General features: G+C 36.6%; 2 protein-coding genes across 2 annotated transcripts; both read left to right on the forward strand.

Annotated features, from left to right (window-relative positions):
* Window positions 1-296: 296 nt before the first annotated feature.
* On the forward strand, window positions 297-5,418 carry LOC122017074 (pyruvate kinase, cytosolic isozyme-like). Its single transcript, XM_042574551.1, has 4 exons — window positions 297-397; window positions 569-831; window positions 3,097-3,558; window positions 4,341-5,418. The coding sequence occupies exons 2-4, from the start codon at window positions 574-576 to the stop codon at window positions 5,151-5,153; spliced, it is 1,533 nt and encodes a 510-aa protein (XP_042430485.1). The 5' UTR covers window positions 297-397; window positions 569-573; the 3' UTR covers window positions 5,154-5,418.
* Window positions 5,419-7,209: 1,791 nt separating this feature from the next.
* On the forward strand, window positions 7,210-13,110 carry LOC122015278. Its single transcript, XM_042572078.1, has 2 exons — window positions 7,210-7,605; window positions 11,558-13,110. Exons 1-2 carry the CDS (start codon window positions 7,513-7,515, stop codon window positions 12,722-12,724), a joined length of 1,260 nt encoding a protein of 419 aa, XP_042428012.1. The 5' UTR covers window positions 7,210-7,512; the 3' UTR covers window positions 12,725-13,110.
* The last annotated feature ends 906 nt before the right edge of the window (window positions 13,111-14,016 follow it).

The raw sequence follows: 14,016 nt of genomic DNA on the forward strand, positions 1-14,016 counted from the left end.
TTATCAAACTCTCAATTTAAACTTATTTGATTGTTTAAAACTTTTAGTTGTTAATTGATTATTGAATTTAATAATTTAAACTTATTTATTTATTTTATTATTTATTTAGTATATTGAAAAGAATTTCATTAATGAAAATGATTCATGAATACTATTAATGAAGGTTAATGAACTTGTTTGTTTAATTAACAAATTTAATGAGTTGTTTAAGATTATTTATTTAATTAATTTTATATATTTTGAATTAATATAAATAAATTCTTACTAAATCGACAGGTAGATAAGGGTTCAAATCCGTTGGCCTTTTAATAGCGCACGTATTATCCTCTTTGCCAAGTCACCGCCGGAGAAGCGAAAGGCCCTTCGGCTCGATCGAACTCGGCGGAGGCAGGATTCGGTAGGGTTTCTTCGTCGTGTGTTTTTAAGTCGCTTAAAATTTCTAGAGTCTTGTATTATCTTACTCAAGTGATCGAATATTATCTGCATTTGAGGTTTGTTTTAAGTAAGCGATCGATTGAACTTCGTTAACTTTAGCTTATGGTTTTCTTTTTGTGTGCGGTTCGTGTAGAATTGATGGCGAACATCGACATCGACGGGATTTTGAAGGATCTGCCTAACGATGGGCGGGTGCCGAAGACGAAGATAGTGTGCACGTTGGGGCCGGCGTCGAGGTCGGTGCCGATGCTGGAGAAGCTTCTGAAAGCCGGCATGAATGTCGCCAGGTTTAATTTCTCTCACGGGACGCACGATTACCACCAGGAGACCATCGACAACCTCCGGATCGCTATGCAGAACACCCAGATCTTGTGTGCCGTCATGCTTGACACCAAGGTACTTTCTTTATCTGAAGAAACTGTGATGCAAATTTGTTCTTTTAGCTGGTTGTTACCTTGAAGAAAAACCTTGACCTGTGCGAGCTGTTTCCTTGATAGATATTTTGGAGCAAATCGAACTTATTTGAGTTTAATAGATACGTAGGGGTGTAAATGAGTCAAGCTCGTGAGCTATTCGAAGTTCGATTCGATAAAAGCTCGTTTGAGCTCATGAGACTCGTTAAGATAAACAAACCAAGCTCAAGTTTCACAATATTCGGCTCGTTAGCTGGTGAACGTTAAGCTCATAAATCAACTTTTAAATAAAAAAAAATAATAGTTTTGATGTTGAATTTATAAATTTTACACTCTACTTATGAAAAACATAGATAAATATATTAAATTTATTTATTATAATAAAATTATAAATTTTAACAAGAATATTATAATTTTTTTAAATATATAATTTAGTTTTTAATGAATATTTAAATTTATAATTTATATTTATTAAGTTCGTTTAGGCTCGATAAAAGCTCGAATAAGCTCGTGAGTCATGAATATATTCGTTAAATAAAGCTCGAGCTCGGCTCAATTATAAACGAGCCAAACTCAAATATCCAAGAGTTCGGCTCGACTCGGCTCGATTACACCCCTATAGATACGTTCTCTGTGAAAGGCTTATTCTAGTTAACCTCCCCCAATCTATTTGTGCCTTTCTCCCTCAGTATGGAAGCGTTTGGATATTCTATTGTATGATATTTGTTAATTATACTCTTTCATACGCACCTGTGCAAGAAGTTGGCCTTTAATATCAACGCTTGGATGTAACTTAGCGAGTTTGTCTTCAATAGCCTATTTAATTTCACTATTATTAATGGCCATATTTGCACAAAAAAAGAGAAGTTAGGCAAATTCCTAAAAATTCCTTCTTGTTTCAAAACTCCTAAAACAAGATTCCAATTTTTAAGAAGTTCCATCATTTAAAGTTAAACATGAGAGTCATGGAACGTTAGTCGATAGGTCACTACAGTCTTTTCTTTAAGAAACCTGAAATTTGTTCTACATTTTTTTTTGGCGGTTAATCAAGATAAAATGGAAAACAGGAGCAAACCGAAGAGTGCAAACAACGAATATATTGTTCGACCACTAAATACTTTCATTTAGTGTTAGTTATGTATGAATGTAGACCTAACATATTTTGGAATAAATAATTGTCCAATAGTTGTTTCATAAGCACGAAGGGGAGCCTTGCCACAACGGTAAAGTTGTTGCCATGTGACCAAAAGGTCACGGGTTCGAATCAACCTCTTGCAAAAAGCAGGGTAAAGCTGCGTATAATGGATCCTTCCCCGAGACCCCGCATGGCGGGAGGTTCGGTCACCGAGCTGCCCTTTTTTTAGTTGTTTCATAAGCACCCATATTTATTTATTGGCATCATCTATTTTTTTCTAGTGTTTATATGAGGGTTTCTGGAAAGTCTTTGGAGGATAAAAAATCCAGTCAACTTATAACTTCTATTCTGGAAGAATATGATTCAGCACTTCTTTCTAGTTGATCTAATTGATTGGGTTTTGTGATTAATACAAAATATTACCAAATAAATGAGTTCCACACAATTTTCCAATCTTGTTTTATCAACAGTGTTTCATCTTGTCTTGCAACTTGTGATTGTTTAGTCGTCATATCATGCTTTAATTACTGATTCTGTTTCAAAAACTATATCATATCAATAGAGTTACTTGCATGGAAGGAATCATAATTTCGTTTTGGAGCAGTGACACATTCCGCAGATCTGATTATGCATAGCATTTATTGGAAGATAAACTTTTGTCTATTATGGGCTTACAAACATGGTAAACCAAGTTAATGTGCCATTCAAAGTCAAAAAGTTTACTCGAAAGTTTTTAAACTTAATGCCAGTGGCTTATTGCCAATTTTCTTCATTTTGCTGATTGTCATTATTTCATTCTATGAGTCATGAGTCCTTTAGTTTATAGCTTTTGTATTTTAGCATCCATGGAAATGACCATTTTCTGACTTGCTTTTGTACTTTACCAGCCATGGAAATGCCCATTTTTTATAGTTGCTTTTGTAATTTATCATCCATGGAAATGCCCATTTTCTATAGTTGATCTTATGGTTTCTGATGAAAGCTATTCTTGTTGTTTCATTTTTTGAATTTATCTTTTCAATTTTTTTCTTCTATTTTTCTTTTGCCTTCATCATTTATTTAGATTGACAGGTTATCAGAGTATCTCTCTTGTCTCTTATCGTGTTGACACAGGGCCCTGAGATTCGTACTGGCTTTTTGAAGGATGGGAAACCTATCACACTTACCGAAGGTCAAGAAATTACAATCACCACTGACTACAGCATCAAGGGGGATGAGAAAATGATTTCTATGAGTTACAAAAAGCTTCCTGTTGATTTAAAACCTGGGAATACAATATTGTGCTCTGATGGTACCATAACTTTGAATGTCCTATCATGTGACCCAAAGGCTGGAACTGTGAGATGTCTTTGCCAGAACACAGCAACCCTAGGTGAGAGGAAGAATGTCAATCTTCCGGGTGTTGTGGTTGACCTTCCAACACTAACTGAGAAAGATAAGGAAGACATTATGGGCTGGGGTGTTCCAAACAACATTGATATGATTGCAGTGTCATTTGTTCGCAAGGGATCAGATCTTGTTTCTGTTCGGCAGTTCCTTGGGCCATATGCAAAGCAAATAAAGTTGATGTCAAAGGTACTTGTTTCCTTATCTGCCACTCCATTTTAGTTTCTTTTCAGTAGTAATTAATTACAGGAGAAAGACATAATCCATCTTGTATAGTTTGTATGGACGAATTGCACCAATTTGATTAGTTTTAGAAGGTAAACCAAAAAGCAAGAATAAGTAGGAACATTTTATTTTTAGTTAAACTATTCAACTGGTTGATAGCTTTGTTTTGGATCTACTTGATTTATGAGATTTGGATCATGATTTTGGTAACTTTGTCACATGAATCTTTTTCTCATATTTGATTAATTCAGTTAATTTTTGCTGGGAGAAGATATGTTTCTCTCCTGCTATAAAATCAGAATTATGTGTAGGCATGGGTATTAGTATCGCTATAATAAAAAATCAATTAGCAAGATTTTTATCGTACTATTGTCTATTAAATTTTATGCACAAAGTAAATAAACACAAATCACACTAAAGAAACATAAGTTAATTCATTTTGTCTTAAAGCAATAACTCACTTTTTGGCGTAGGCTGGCTTTTATCTCTACCCAAAGTGACAACCAGGGTTGAAGGCTCTACAAACGATTGATTTGACACTAGGAGCTCATTTCTATACAACATGATGCATAATGAATTTTAGTTCCTTGCTCATTGTCTACCTTGAGCACTATTTTGACTTTCTGACTGAGAACTTTAGGATTGAGCTGATCATTCATGTGTGGTAGTCATTCCGCAAACAATAACTGCTGTTGCTGAAAAAATAGTAATTTTTGTTTTCTCTCACTATTTGTCTATATATGTAGGTTGAGAACCAAGAAGGTGTTATAAACTTTGATGAGATCTTGAAGGAGACAGATTCTTTCATGGTTGCTCGAGGTGATCTTGGAATGGAGATACCTGTTGAGAAAATTTTCCTTGCACAAAAAATGATGATCTACAAATGCAATCTCATCGGCAAGCCTGTAGTTACTGCCACTCAAATGCTAGAATCAATGATCAAATCCCCACGTCCAACCCGCGCTGAGGCTACAGATGTCGCAAATGCTGTTCTAGATGGAACAGACTGTGTCATGCTCAGTGGTGAAAGTGCAGCGGGTTCCTATCCAGAGATGGCGGTGAAGATTATGCGTCGTATATGCATTGAGGCCGAGTCCTCTCTCGACTATGTGGCTATTTTCAAAGAGATGATACGATCTACTCCTCTGCCCATGAGCCCACTGGAGAGTCTAGCATCTTCTGCTGTTCAAACAGCAAGCAAGGCCAAGGCCACATTGATTATGGTCTTGACTCGCGGCGGGACAACGGCTAAGTTGGTCGCAAAATATCGACCCCGAGTGCCAATTTTATCAGTTGTGGTTCCAGTGTTGAGCACTGACTCGTTTGATTGGTCCGTCAGCGACGAGTCACCTGCAAGGCAAAGCCTTGTTTACAGAGGTTTAATTCCATTGCTGGCAGAGGGTTCCGCCAAGGCTACTGATTCCGAATCAACAGAGGTGATCCTTCAGGCGGCACTCAAGTCGGCAGTGGAGAGACAGTTTTGCAAACCAGGTGATTCTGTTATTGCAATTCATCGTATTGGCGTCGCCTCTGTTGTAAAGATCTGCATTGTGAAGTGACTTTTGAATCGATAAGGTTGGTTACATTCTGATCCCAATCTTCTGCTGTTAGTGCTCATTTATGCCTTTCCCAGTTTGTTATGATATGCTCTGTCAGTTTCCATGCTCATCCCAATTGATAGACAATTTTATTACGTCAGGAGACGCTAGAAACAGAGCTCCTTTTTTTTCGTTGTTGTTAAATTGCTTGTTGTTGTATTATGATCTAAAGCCACGAATGCTTCTGGTCTCCAGCCAGTCGATAAAGATTGCCTTGTTCTAAATTGCTGACGTAATTAGGAATGATGCATGACTGATACTTCTCCTGTGGATTCGATTATGTAAAATTTACTAAAAATATGTTTACCCCTTCAATTGAATTTGCTGGACAATCAATCTTTTTCTGAGATAACGTAAGGCAACGAGAAAGACAATAAGATATCGATAAAATTGCCATTTTATTAATTATAAGGTTTAAAACTCGCAAAAAAACATGTTTTCATTATTAGTGTGTTATTAATCAATGAACAAAGCGGATGAGGCCTTAGCCCAATGGCCAAGGCTGATGAGCACGTCTCTCTGTCAGGAGGTGAGTCAATATTCTACTTGTACCCTTACGAACAAATAGGAATATATATCATGCATCGCAATATGACATGAGCAGTTTTTATGGAGCTTGTCATCTCTAAAATTAATATTTTCTGATTTATTATGATAGATGAAATTTTTTTATAAAATTAAATTTATCATTTTCAGAATTAATCTATTCGAAAAGTTGAATATCTTTATTACTAACAAATCTAACCCCCACCCCAAAAATAAGGATAGTTATTTAGTTTATGTGATCAATAATGGCGACATACCTAAGTGATTTGGACTGTTTGATGGCAGGGAAAGAAAGTAAAATGTTTAATATTTCAAAGGAAACTTTCCTTTTGAAAATATTTAAATTGGCCCGTCAATTATTGTTACATTACTCCCAATTAATAATATTATTTGTTAAATAAATTAATGGCGTTTAATAGCAAATATATTTTAAACAATTTAGCTTTTCTAAAAAGCTAAACTTTAGTGTGGAAAGTAACTTTTTCTTTATTTTACTTGTTTTTATCTAGAAATTTCCACAATGACTTTTGACCTTTTACAAATATTTTTTGGGTGTTATGATATATTAAATTTTGATCATAATAATTTAAAACTCATGTTCGATACATCTGTTGTATGATAATTCATTCACATGTCATTAAATTCACTCATCCGACTTTAAGTGAAAATTAATGATGGTTTATGACTTGATACATTGAGTTTGGCCTTCTTCCATTATCTCAGTCAAATTGACTTGGGCATTGCCTTGATTTGGAAGCAATCTCACATGAAATCTTCCCATCGTTCTCCAGATATTTTCCTAATTTATTAACTTTGGATTCAATTGGCTCAATTTTTTTTATTAACTAATTATTTATTTAGTTAAAAAAATTCCTACACAAATCGTATTTTGTTATTTAATGTGATCTTTTAATATATTATTAATCCACTTCATTTCTAATTTTCTATGATCGGGGAGCTCCAAAGTCAAGAAAAGGCGCATACAAAACTCCGTGCGCCTTCGCGTGCAACGCTAAAACACTAATTTACACCGAGATTGGTCACTCGTATCCGCGTGCGCTGATTCTCTTACCCAAACACACTCTAGCTACTTTTCTCACCCGCTTAGTCATCGTTGTTCCGCGGTCCCAAAGGTGGGCCCCTGGAGTCCGCGCGCACGAGCGGCGCGAGCTACGACGAGAAAAGTGGCCACTAAAAACTAAGCATTAATTATTACGATCGAGGCATCGACGCACACGTGATGCGAGCCTACGAATTTCCCAGAATACCCTTGTAGCTCCCGTCCGGGTATCTGCGTCCCTCTCCGTGATATCGGTCGTCGATTTCGACGATTCTGGCATTTCGACGGTGGAGATACGCTTACGACTGCGGCACCGAGGGAAGCAGGTAAAGTGGTAATTTTGGTCGGCTTGACGCCAACGTTTGGTGGCGTGTTTGACCTGCTCGCTTCAAAGCTTTTCCGGTGGAAGTTTAATATGATTCGCTTTCGAATGCTGCTCCTCTCTCCATCGCTCCCTTCCGTCTCGCCTTTGATTCCTTCCTCCTCCCTCTCCCTCCCTCTTCGATCTCCTCTCTCGGCGTATCGTGGTGAGATTCGATTCGTTTCTCTTTGAGTTTCATCGGTTCCTGTTGGGATATTGTTCCGATGCGGTCGTAAATTGTCGCTCTTCGACGGGATTTGAGTTGTATTTGCTAAAATTGGTCCGCGATCGGGGGAATTTTCTCGGGGTGGGTGACGTCTTCTTTCTTCCGGATTTAGGAGGAGGAGGAGGAGATGAGGGGCGTCAATAATAGCGTGGAGACTGTGAATGCGGCGGCTGCAGCGATTGTCGCTACTGAGAGTCGTGCCCAGCAAGTGACCGTCCCGGTTGGTTTCCTTATCGTCTTTGTTAATTTGCCTTCTGTCGCTGTATGATTTTGATGTTAGGTTTCTTTTAGAGTTTTGCTTGTTTAGATCTGCGATGGCTTTGGTGTGTTACCAGTAATTTTAACTTCTGATGTATTTCCCAGGGCACGCAGGAGACATGGGCAATAGTTCTGTTAGCATGATTTTTTGAATTTATCCTGTTTACTTTATGTGTGTCAGTCAGTTAATGACTAATTCAGGTGGGTTACTAGACAATCGTGTAAAGGTTTTATTTATTGGAATTTTGGGAGTTTCTTGGTGGGTGTTTAGTTCGTACTGTTTAATAATGATAAACTTTAGGAAATACCTAGCGATGCAGAGCATAGTAAACCATAATTAAGCTTTGCATAATGTGTTGCGGGGAAAGGTGAGATTACATATTATGGTTCTTTTCTGGCAAGGTAGGATTTACATGGTATTGGCTGGTGTAAGGGCTATGGAGTCTAGCCAGGCAATTTGAGGTAGGGAGACACTAAACTGAAAAAAAAAGGAGAGAGAATTGGCAGATGCTTTATTCATCATTTTTGCACACGATAAGTTATTTGAGTTCAGATGTTTATTTTGATTTTCGAATTGTGCTTATTTGTCTCTTTCACATTTGCTAATTGTAGATAAAGAGTGAATGAGTGCTTGATGAGGATGTCTTGAACTCTCATGTGCCTTTTAGACTAAAAAGAAGAAGTTTATAAAAATTGTGGTATGGCTCGTTATATTGGATAGTTAGGAAACAATCTGTTCCAAATATCAACATAAAAAAAAATGAAAGTGGAAGATTATATGTTTGAGGTTATTAAAAATAAATCATTAAAATAATATTATCTTGGAAGCAATCAGTTACTCTAGTGGATGATAAAATAAAGAAATTTGGTTGAGATGATATGAAACTATTCAAAGGTGACCAATAGATTGCATGATTAGATGAATTTAATCGATTAGTGTTGCAGTCATAAGAAGTAGAGAGTGACTAAATAAAACTCTAGTTGATGCAGCAACAAGTGATTTAGTTGATTTAATGGTCAAGACACATGTAGCTGACCCTAAATAGGAATAACATGACCTGGCAATGATGTAAAATTAAACAACTTATGTAGTATTTAAGATCCAACAAAACCTGGAAAGGAAAAAACTTTCGTTTTTCTTATTAGTTTCCATGGAACATGATATATGGATAAATGATTTGTTTTTTTTTTAAAAAAAATCTTAACCAGAGTATGTTATCTCAATTGATATGCTTTCTGAATTCCAAGGAAGAAGGAAAATGTCTGAAGTGAAATGGAGTAATCATATTGCAAATCTAATTCAGATTTTGAAATTATGTGAACTTTAAAGAAATAGTCCAAATCAGGAAAGTAAAGTCGAAATAGATGGGAAAAATAAGGTAGATTGTTGTGATTTATTCCATGCCTAATATATATTTTTCCCCTTCCAGTTACTAAATCACCATGTTCATTTTCCTTCCCTTTCCTTCTAGTTGCAACTTCAGCTTCAGTCGTTTGGCTGGACAAGCATAAGTTTCATTGATGAAGTTTTGTATAGCGTAAATAAAAATCTGCCTCCTGTTTCAATTTTATGCAAATCCTCTTAATTGCTTTGTCCTATTTACTGACTTCTAGTGATACCGAAGGCCATTCCAAGTGAAGAAGTTAAGTTCTCATCAATCCTCATGGTTTGTAGGTTTCTTCTGGGTATACAGTGGATAATCGTTTCAAGGATCTTTGAAAGGAATAGACACATAAAAAAATATACCTCTTAGCAGTGCAATTTATGTTCTTTTAATTATCTTGCTTTGTAACAATAAAGGTAACTTTGCGCAATGCTTTATCACTATATTTATCACTATATTTATCACTAGTAAAGGAGTAAAGGAAATATGAGTGGCTATCCCTATTCATTAGTTGTGTATATTCTGATATGCATTCTTTGTCACTATATAATCCATACCATACATCAATAATGTGAAAATTTGACAATTTACTTTAGCACATGAAAGAGAAAAAACATTATGACATAAGTCCAAACAATAAAAAGTATGGTAGCCCATCAGTAGTTAGTTGATAAATAGTTTATTTTTAGCTGGTAAATCTGTAATTGTTCATAGGTGCATTTATGCATTGGTTATGGGAAGGCAAGATCAATTACATTACATGACTTCTTGCAATCAATTAGATTGTTCTTGTAAAACTTTATCTATACCTTTCCAGTACTATTCTCATTTTTTTTTCAAATCATTGTTTATTTCAATGGAAATCCCATATTACCTAATTGTTGTGCCGAAAATTATTATACATATATTTTATTTCTGATGTTTTTAGGTCAAATTATTAATGATGACTGAAAACAAGATAAATTTTGTACATAGTAGACTTTGTTGTTAACACAAGCATATTGAGATATGTCTTTTCAACATTTATTGTATGAGCTTATACAAAGAACAACCAATATTTTATTATTAGCTGGCATTATTATTTTTGTACATCAGGTTCCTGATGGTTTATGTTAAGATAGTTTTCTCACTAACTACCATTCTAATTGCTTTCAAGAAGACTCAGGAGGCCTATATTGCAAATCTTTTGGGCTCCAAGAAAATCTTGAATCTGTTTTGCACCTTAAACCTTAATTAATTCTTCTTCATGTATTGATTGAAAAAAGTGAAGCCATAATAATCACCATTTGTGAGAATTTGTCACTATTGTGTGACAAACTAGATACTATTCTGCAAAATGTATTATTAAATTCTAGTGTGGTATTTTTGCTTGTGTTTTAAATTCTTTTTGGATAAATGAGTGTGCCTGTTCATTTCATCTCATTTCATACCAAAAATCCTATCTTAGCCATGGTCCAGGAACAATTGTAATAGGGTGATTCACTTGTCTAAAGTCCAGTCTAATCCAAAATTTGAGGGATAATTCCCTTTATAGTTTGTTTCTGGGAATACTTTTTATGCTTCTTCTTGGTGGTTATTCACGTTCTCTGGAGTATCCTCTTCTGACTCTTGTTTATCTGTTACCTAGTTCCTTTTTTTATGCATTTTCTTTTATGAAACTTGTTGGCTTGCCCGTAGTGTTTGGTATGAAGAAACAATCTGAAGAATTATCGACTTAATAACTATTTTTTTTTTCCATTTTTTTAATGAATCGTAATGGATGGAATGGTCCTCCACTAGGGATGGCAGCATGTTGGCATCTGCAATTTTTGGTACTACATGAACCTGTATGTGTTTAAATATCTGTTACTTCAACCATTCAAATAGATGCGTTGGATGATAAATAGGCACTTGAACCCATAGGCATCTAACTTGAATCAGTAAAATATGTAGGTGCCTCATGCCTGCAGTTTTAAATGCAAACTCAAATCTGATTTGAATCCATTAAGTATAAATTAAGCACCTGAGTCCGACTAAGATGGGTGGATATCCATGGATACTTGATTTTCAAGTACCCATTACCATTCCTATTCCCCACCATGAGGATTCCTCAAATAAATTACACGGAGGCCATTTCTACAATGATTACATAACCTACAACCTTTGAACAATGAAGAGGGAAACCTGCTGCTTATTTATGTCAAACATTTGCTACCTATTTTGTCTGCTGCAGTAAATTTTACTTTACTGAATTTTAGAATCATATTCTCCTTTATAGTCTAACAATGTTCAGGGTCATTTTTTTTGTTTTCTGCCTCTTTGAGCTGAATGATTTGCGATTTATATATACCTGTAGTTGTGGTTGATATCTTTAATTGGTAATTTAATAGTTTCGTCAAAGTAAAGGATGATCATATCTACAATCTATAAGAGTTCTGTTTGTTATTTGCATGCAAAATTCACGGGTTTCATGGCGTTTGCTAATACTGGCTCATAATATCTCTAAATTCAATTCCTGATTTCTTTATATTTTTTTCTTTCAATTGCCAGAGAAGAAGATGGACTGCCTGGCTCAGTGTGTATTGGTGCTTTGGATCGCACAGAAATGAGAACCGCATCAGCCATGCTGTCCTTGTTCCTCAACTTGCATTTCCTCGGTCGGATACCCCTGCAATTGAGAACCCAAACAATCCACCTGAAGTGAGGCTTCCATTCATTGCCCCACCTTCCTCTCCAGCTTCCTTTCTACCATCAGGAACTCCCTCTGCCATGCAATCACCTGTAGCTCCTATTTCTCTCTCTGTTCTCTCAACAAACACCTACTCCCCAAGTGGTCCGACTTCCATCTTCGCCATTGGGCCTTATGCAAATGAGACTCAATTGGTGTCACCCCCAATCTTTTCCACCTTCACAACTGAACCTTCCACTGCTCCTCTTACTCCCCCACCAGAGCCTTTGCACTTGACAACCCCTTCTTCTCCTGAGGTACCATTTGCCAAATTGCTGACTTCTTCCTTTGATGCAAGCTGCAAGAAAGCTGAGGCGTATGAGTTCCCATCCTACCAACTTTACCCTGGAAGTCCAATCGGTCGCCTTATCTCACCAAGTTCAGCATGTTCCGGTCCTTCCTCGCCATTCCCTGATCCTGATTACCACTCAGCTGACATCTCTTTCCAATCATTCCCTATTGGCAAACCACCGAAAATCTTGAGTGCTGAAGGAGTGGCTGCAAGAAAGCTTGTTCCTTGGAATGCTCGGATTGGTGGATCACATTTGGACGGTAATAAATCTGCAGCAGCGCCAGCAGTGGAATCTGCTGTTCCACCTAGGAATAATGAACACGGAATGGATCACAGAGTATCATTCGACTTAACTGCTGAAGAGTTCACACGCTGTTTGGAAAAGAAGGTAGCAATCTCCTGCGAAGGGACTTCTGAAAGCTTTACAGCAAGAACTGATGGGGTTCTTGTGACTAACGAGGCAGATAACAATAGGAGAATTGACATTGACGATAGCTACCATGACTTGACTGAGAAAGTCCAATCTTCTCTCAATCTTCCTCCAACTAAAGAATTTAATTTTGACAACTCAGATGGGATTTCAGATGCACCTAGTGCTGGTTCTGACTGGTGGGCCAACGAGAAGGTCATTGGCACAGCATCTGAGCATCAAAAGAGTTGGGCTTTTATGCCGATGATACAGCCAGGGGTGAGCTGATCAGCCATTTTGCTTGTATTTATGCAAATCAAAAGGAGGAGCTTTTTGTCAACTTTCCTTGGGGAGCCCTATCTCAATCTCGATAGACTGCCATAGTCATATTCAGAGGCATCTGTGAATATCTTTGGTTAGATAGTGAAGCACACTAATATAGTGTTTGTCTGCATGATTTAATACTGGAGGTCATTAACATCTGCATCAGACAGGTTTAGAGAAGCTTTCGAAGTCTTTATATGAACACCTGTGATACATTAACGGCCTTGTTGCCCTCCTGATTAAATAATCAGGAAACCAGTCTTCTTTTTTTTTTTTTTTTTGTAACATCCTTGTAGCAGAAACTAGAAACATACGTCCTGCTTCATAATTCACCTCTAGGATTTTAATTATCTACAGCTTGCTACTTGTTTGACAGCTGCTCTTTCTAGGTAACATATAGTTTCTTATCCTTCAAGTTCAATCCTCTTGAAGGTAATGAGGTCTTGATGTATCTATATCATCATTGTTTTGATCAGGTCGTCTTCATAGACTTACGTGCAGATGATCCAAGGAAGCACGAAATGGAGACAACTTTTCTATGGAGGATTTCTCTGTAGTTGCCCGATATCAGTGGTCTCAAATCAGATAGTTGTAAAAGAGCTCTCCTAGATTAGATACTATAGAAGTAGAAGGGTTCTTCGTAGCCACTTCATAGAAATAACGTTCTTAAACAAAAATGATTAATCAGAGTAGGTAACATCGAACTTAGGGTATCAGATTTGATTTCACGGAAATTTTTCATCAGTCATTAAGATAAATCAGGAGGAGCTCAATATTTTTTAGTTGCGTGTTTTATTTGGAGAATTTTTTTTTATAAATTTATCATAGATAGAGTTCAAATTATGAATGTCTGGATGACAATTTAAATATCTTATCGCTGCATCATAGTTCCGGGGGCATCGGAAATAACATTCCTAGAACTTCCATTGGGTTTTTAATTTTTAGATATGGATTATAATTTGATGATAAAGTATCCAATCTCGACTACGAAACTGAAGTAATTGGGTGACTCGTTGGGTCGACGGTATTGGCTTCCTTGATTATTTTGAATATTCGAATAAATAATAAGAAATGCAAGTTTTTCTAAGAAAAAAAAACGAAACTGGAGCGAGTGAAATATTTGCAAAATTTACGAACTAAAATGGAATTAAACCTTCTCATGTTTCCAATACTCGCGAAAGATCGACGGCTAGGATGTGCACAAGACGAACCCCACGACGCGTATAATAGCGTTGTCCTGCGTAGCGTACTACCGT

The sequence above is a fragment of the Zingiber officinale genome, chromosome 8B (assembly GCF_018446385.1).
Source record: "Zingiber officinale cultivar Zhangliang chromosome 8B, Zo_v1.1, whole genome shotgun sequence".
NCBI classification, from domain to species: Eukaryota; Viridiplantae; Streptophyta; class Magnoliopsida; order Zingiberales; family Zingiberaceae; genus Zingiber; species Zingiber officinale.

Bases quoted from the DNA above. Each gene is read 5' to 3' on its own strand.
- LOC122017074 (XM_042574551.1), top strand. From the start codon at position 574: ATGGCGAACATCGACATCGACGGGATTTTGAAGGATCTGCCTAACGAT. The intron at 832-3,096 runs GTACTTTCTTTA...GTGTTGACACAG, and splicing joins CCGTCATGCTTGACACCAAG to GGCCCTGAGATTCGTACTGG. The intron at 3,559-4,340 runs GTACTTGTTTCC...CTATATATGTAG, and splicing joins AAATAAAGTTGATGTCAAAG to GTTGAGAACCAAGAAGGTGT.
- LOC122015278 (XM_042572078.1), top strand. From the start codon at position 7,513: ATGAGGGGCGTCAATAATAGCGTGGAGACTGTGAATGCGGCGGCTGCA. The intron at 7,606-11,557 runs GTTGGTTTCCTT...TTCAATTGCCAG, and splicing joins CCCAGCAAGTGACCGTCCCG to AGAAGAAGATGGACTGCCTG.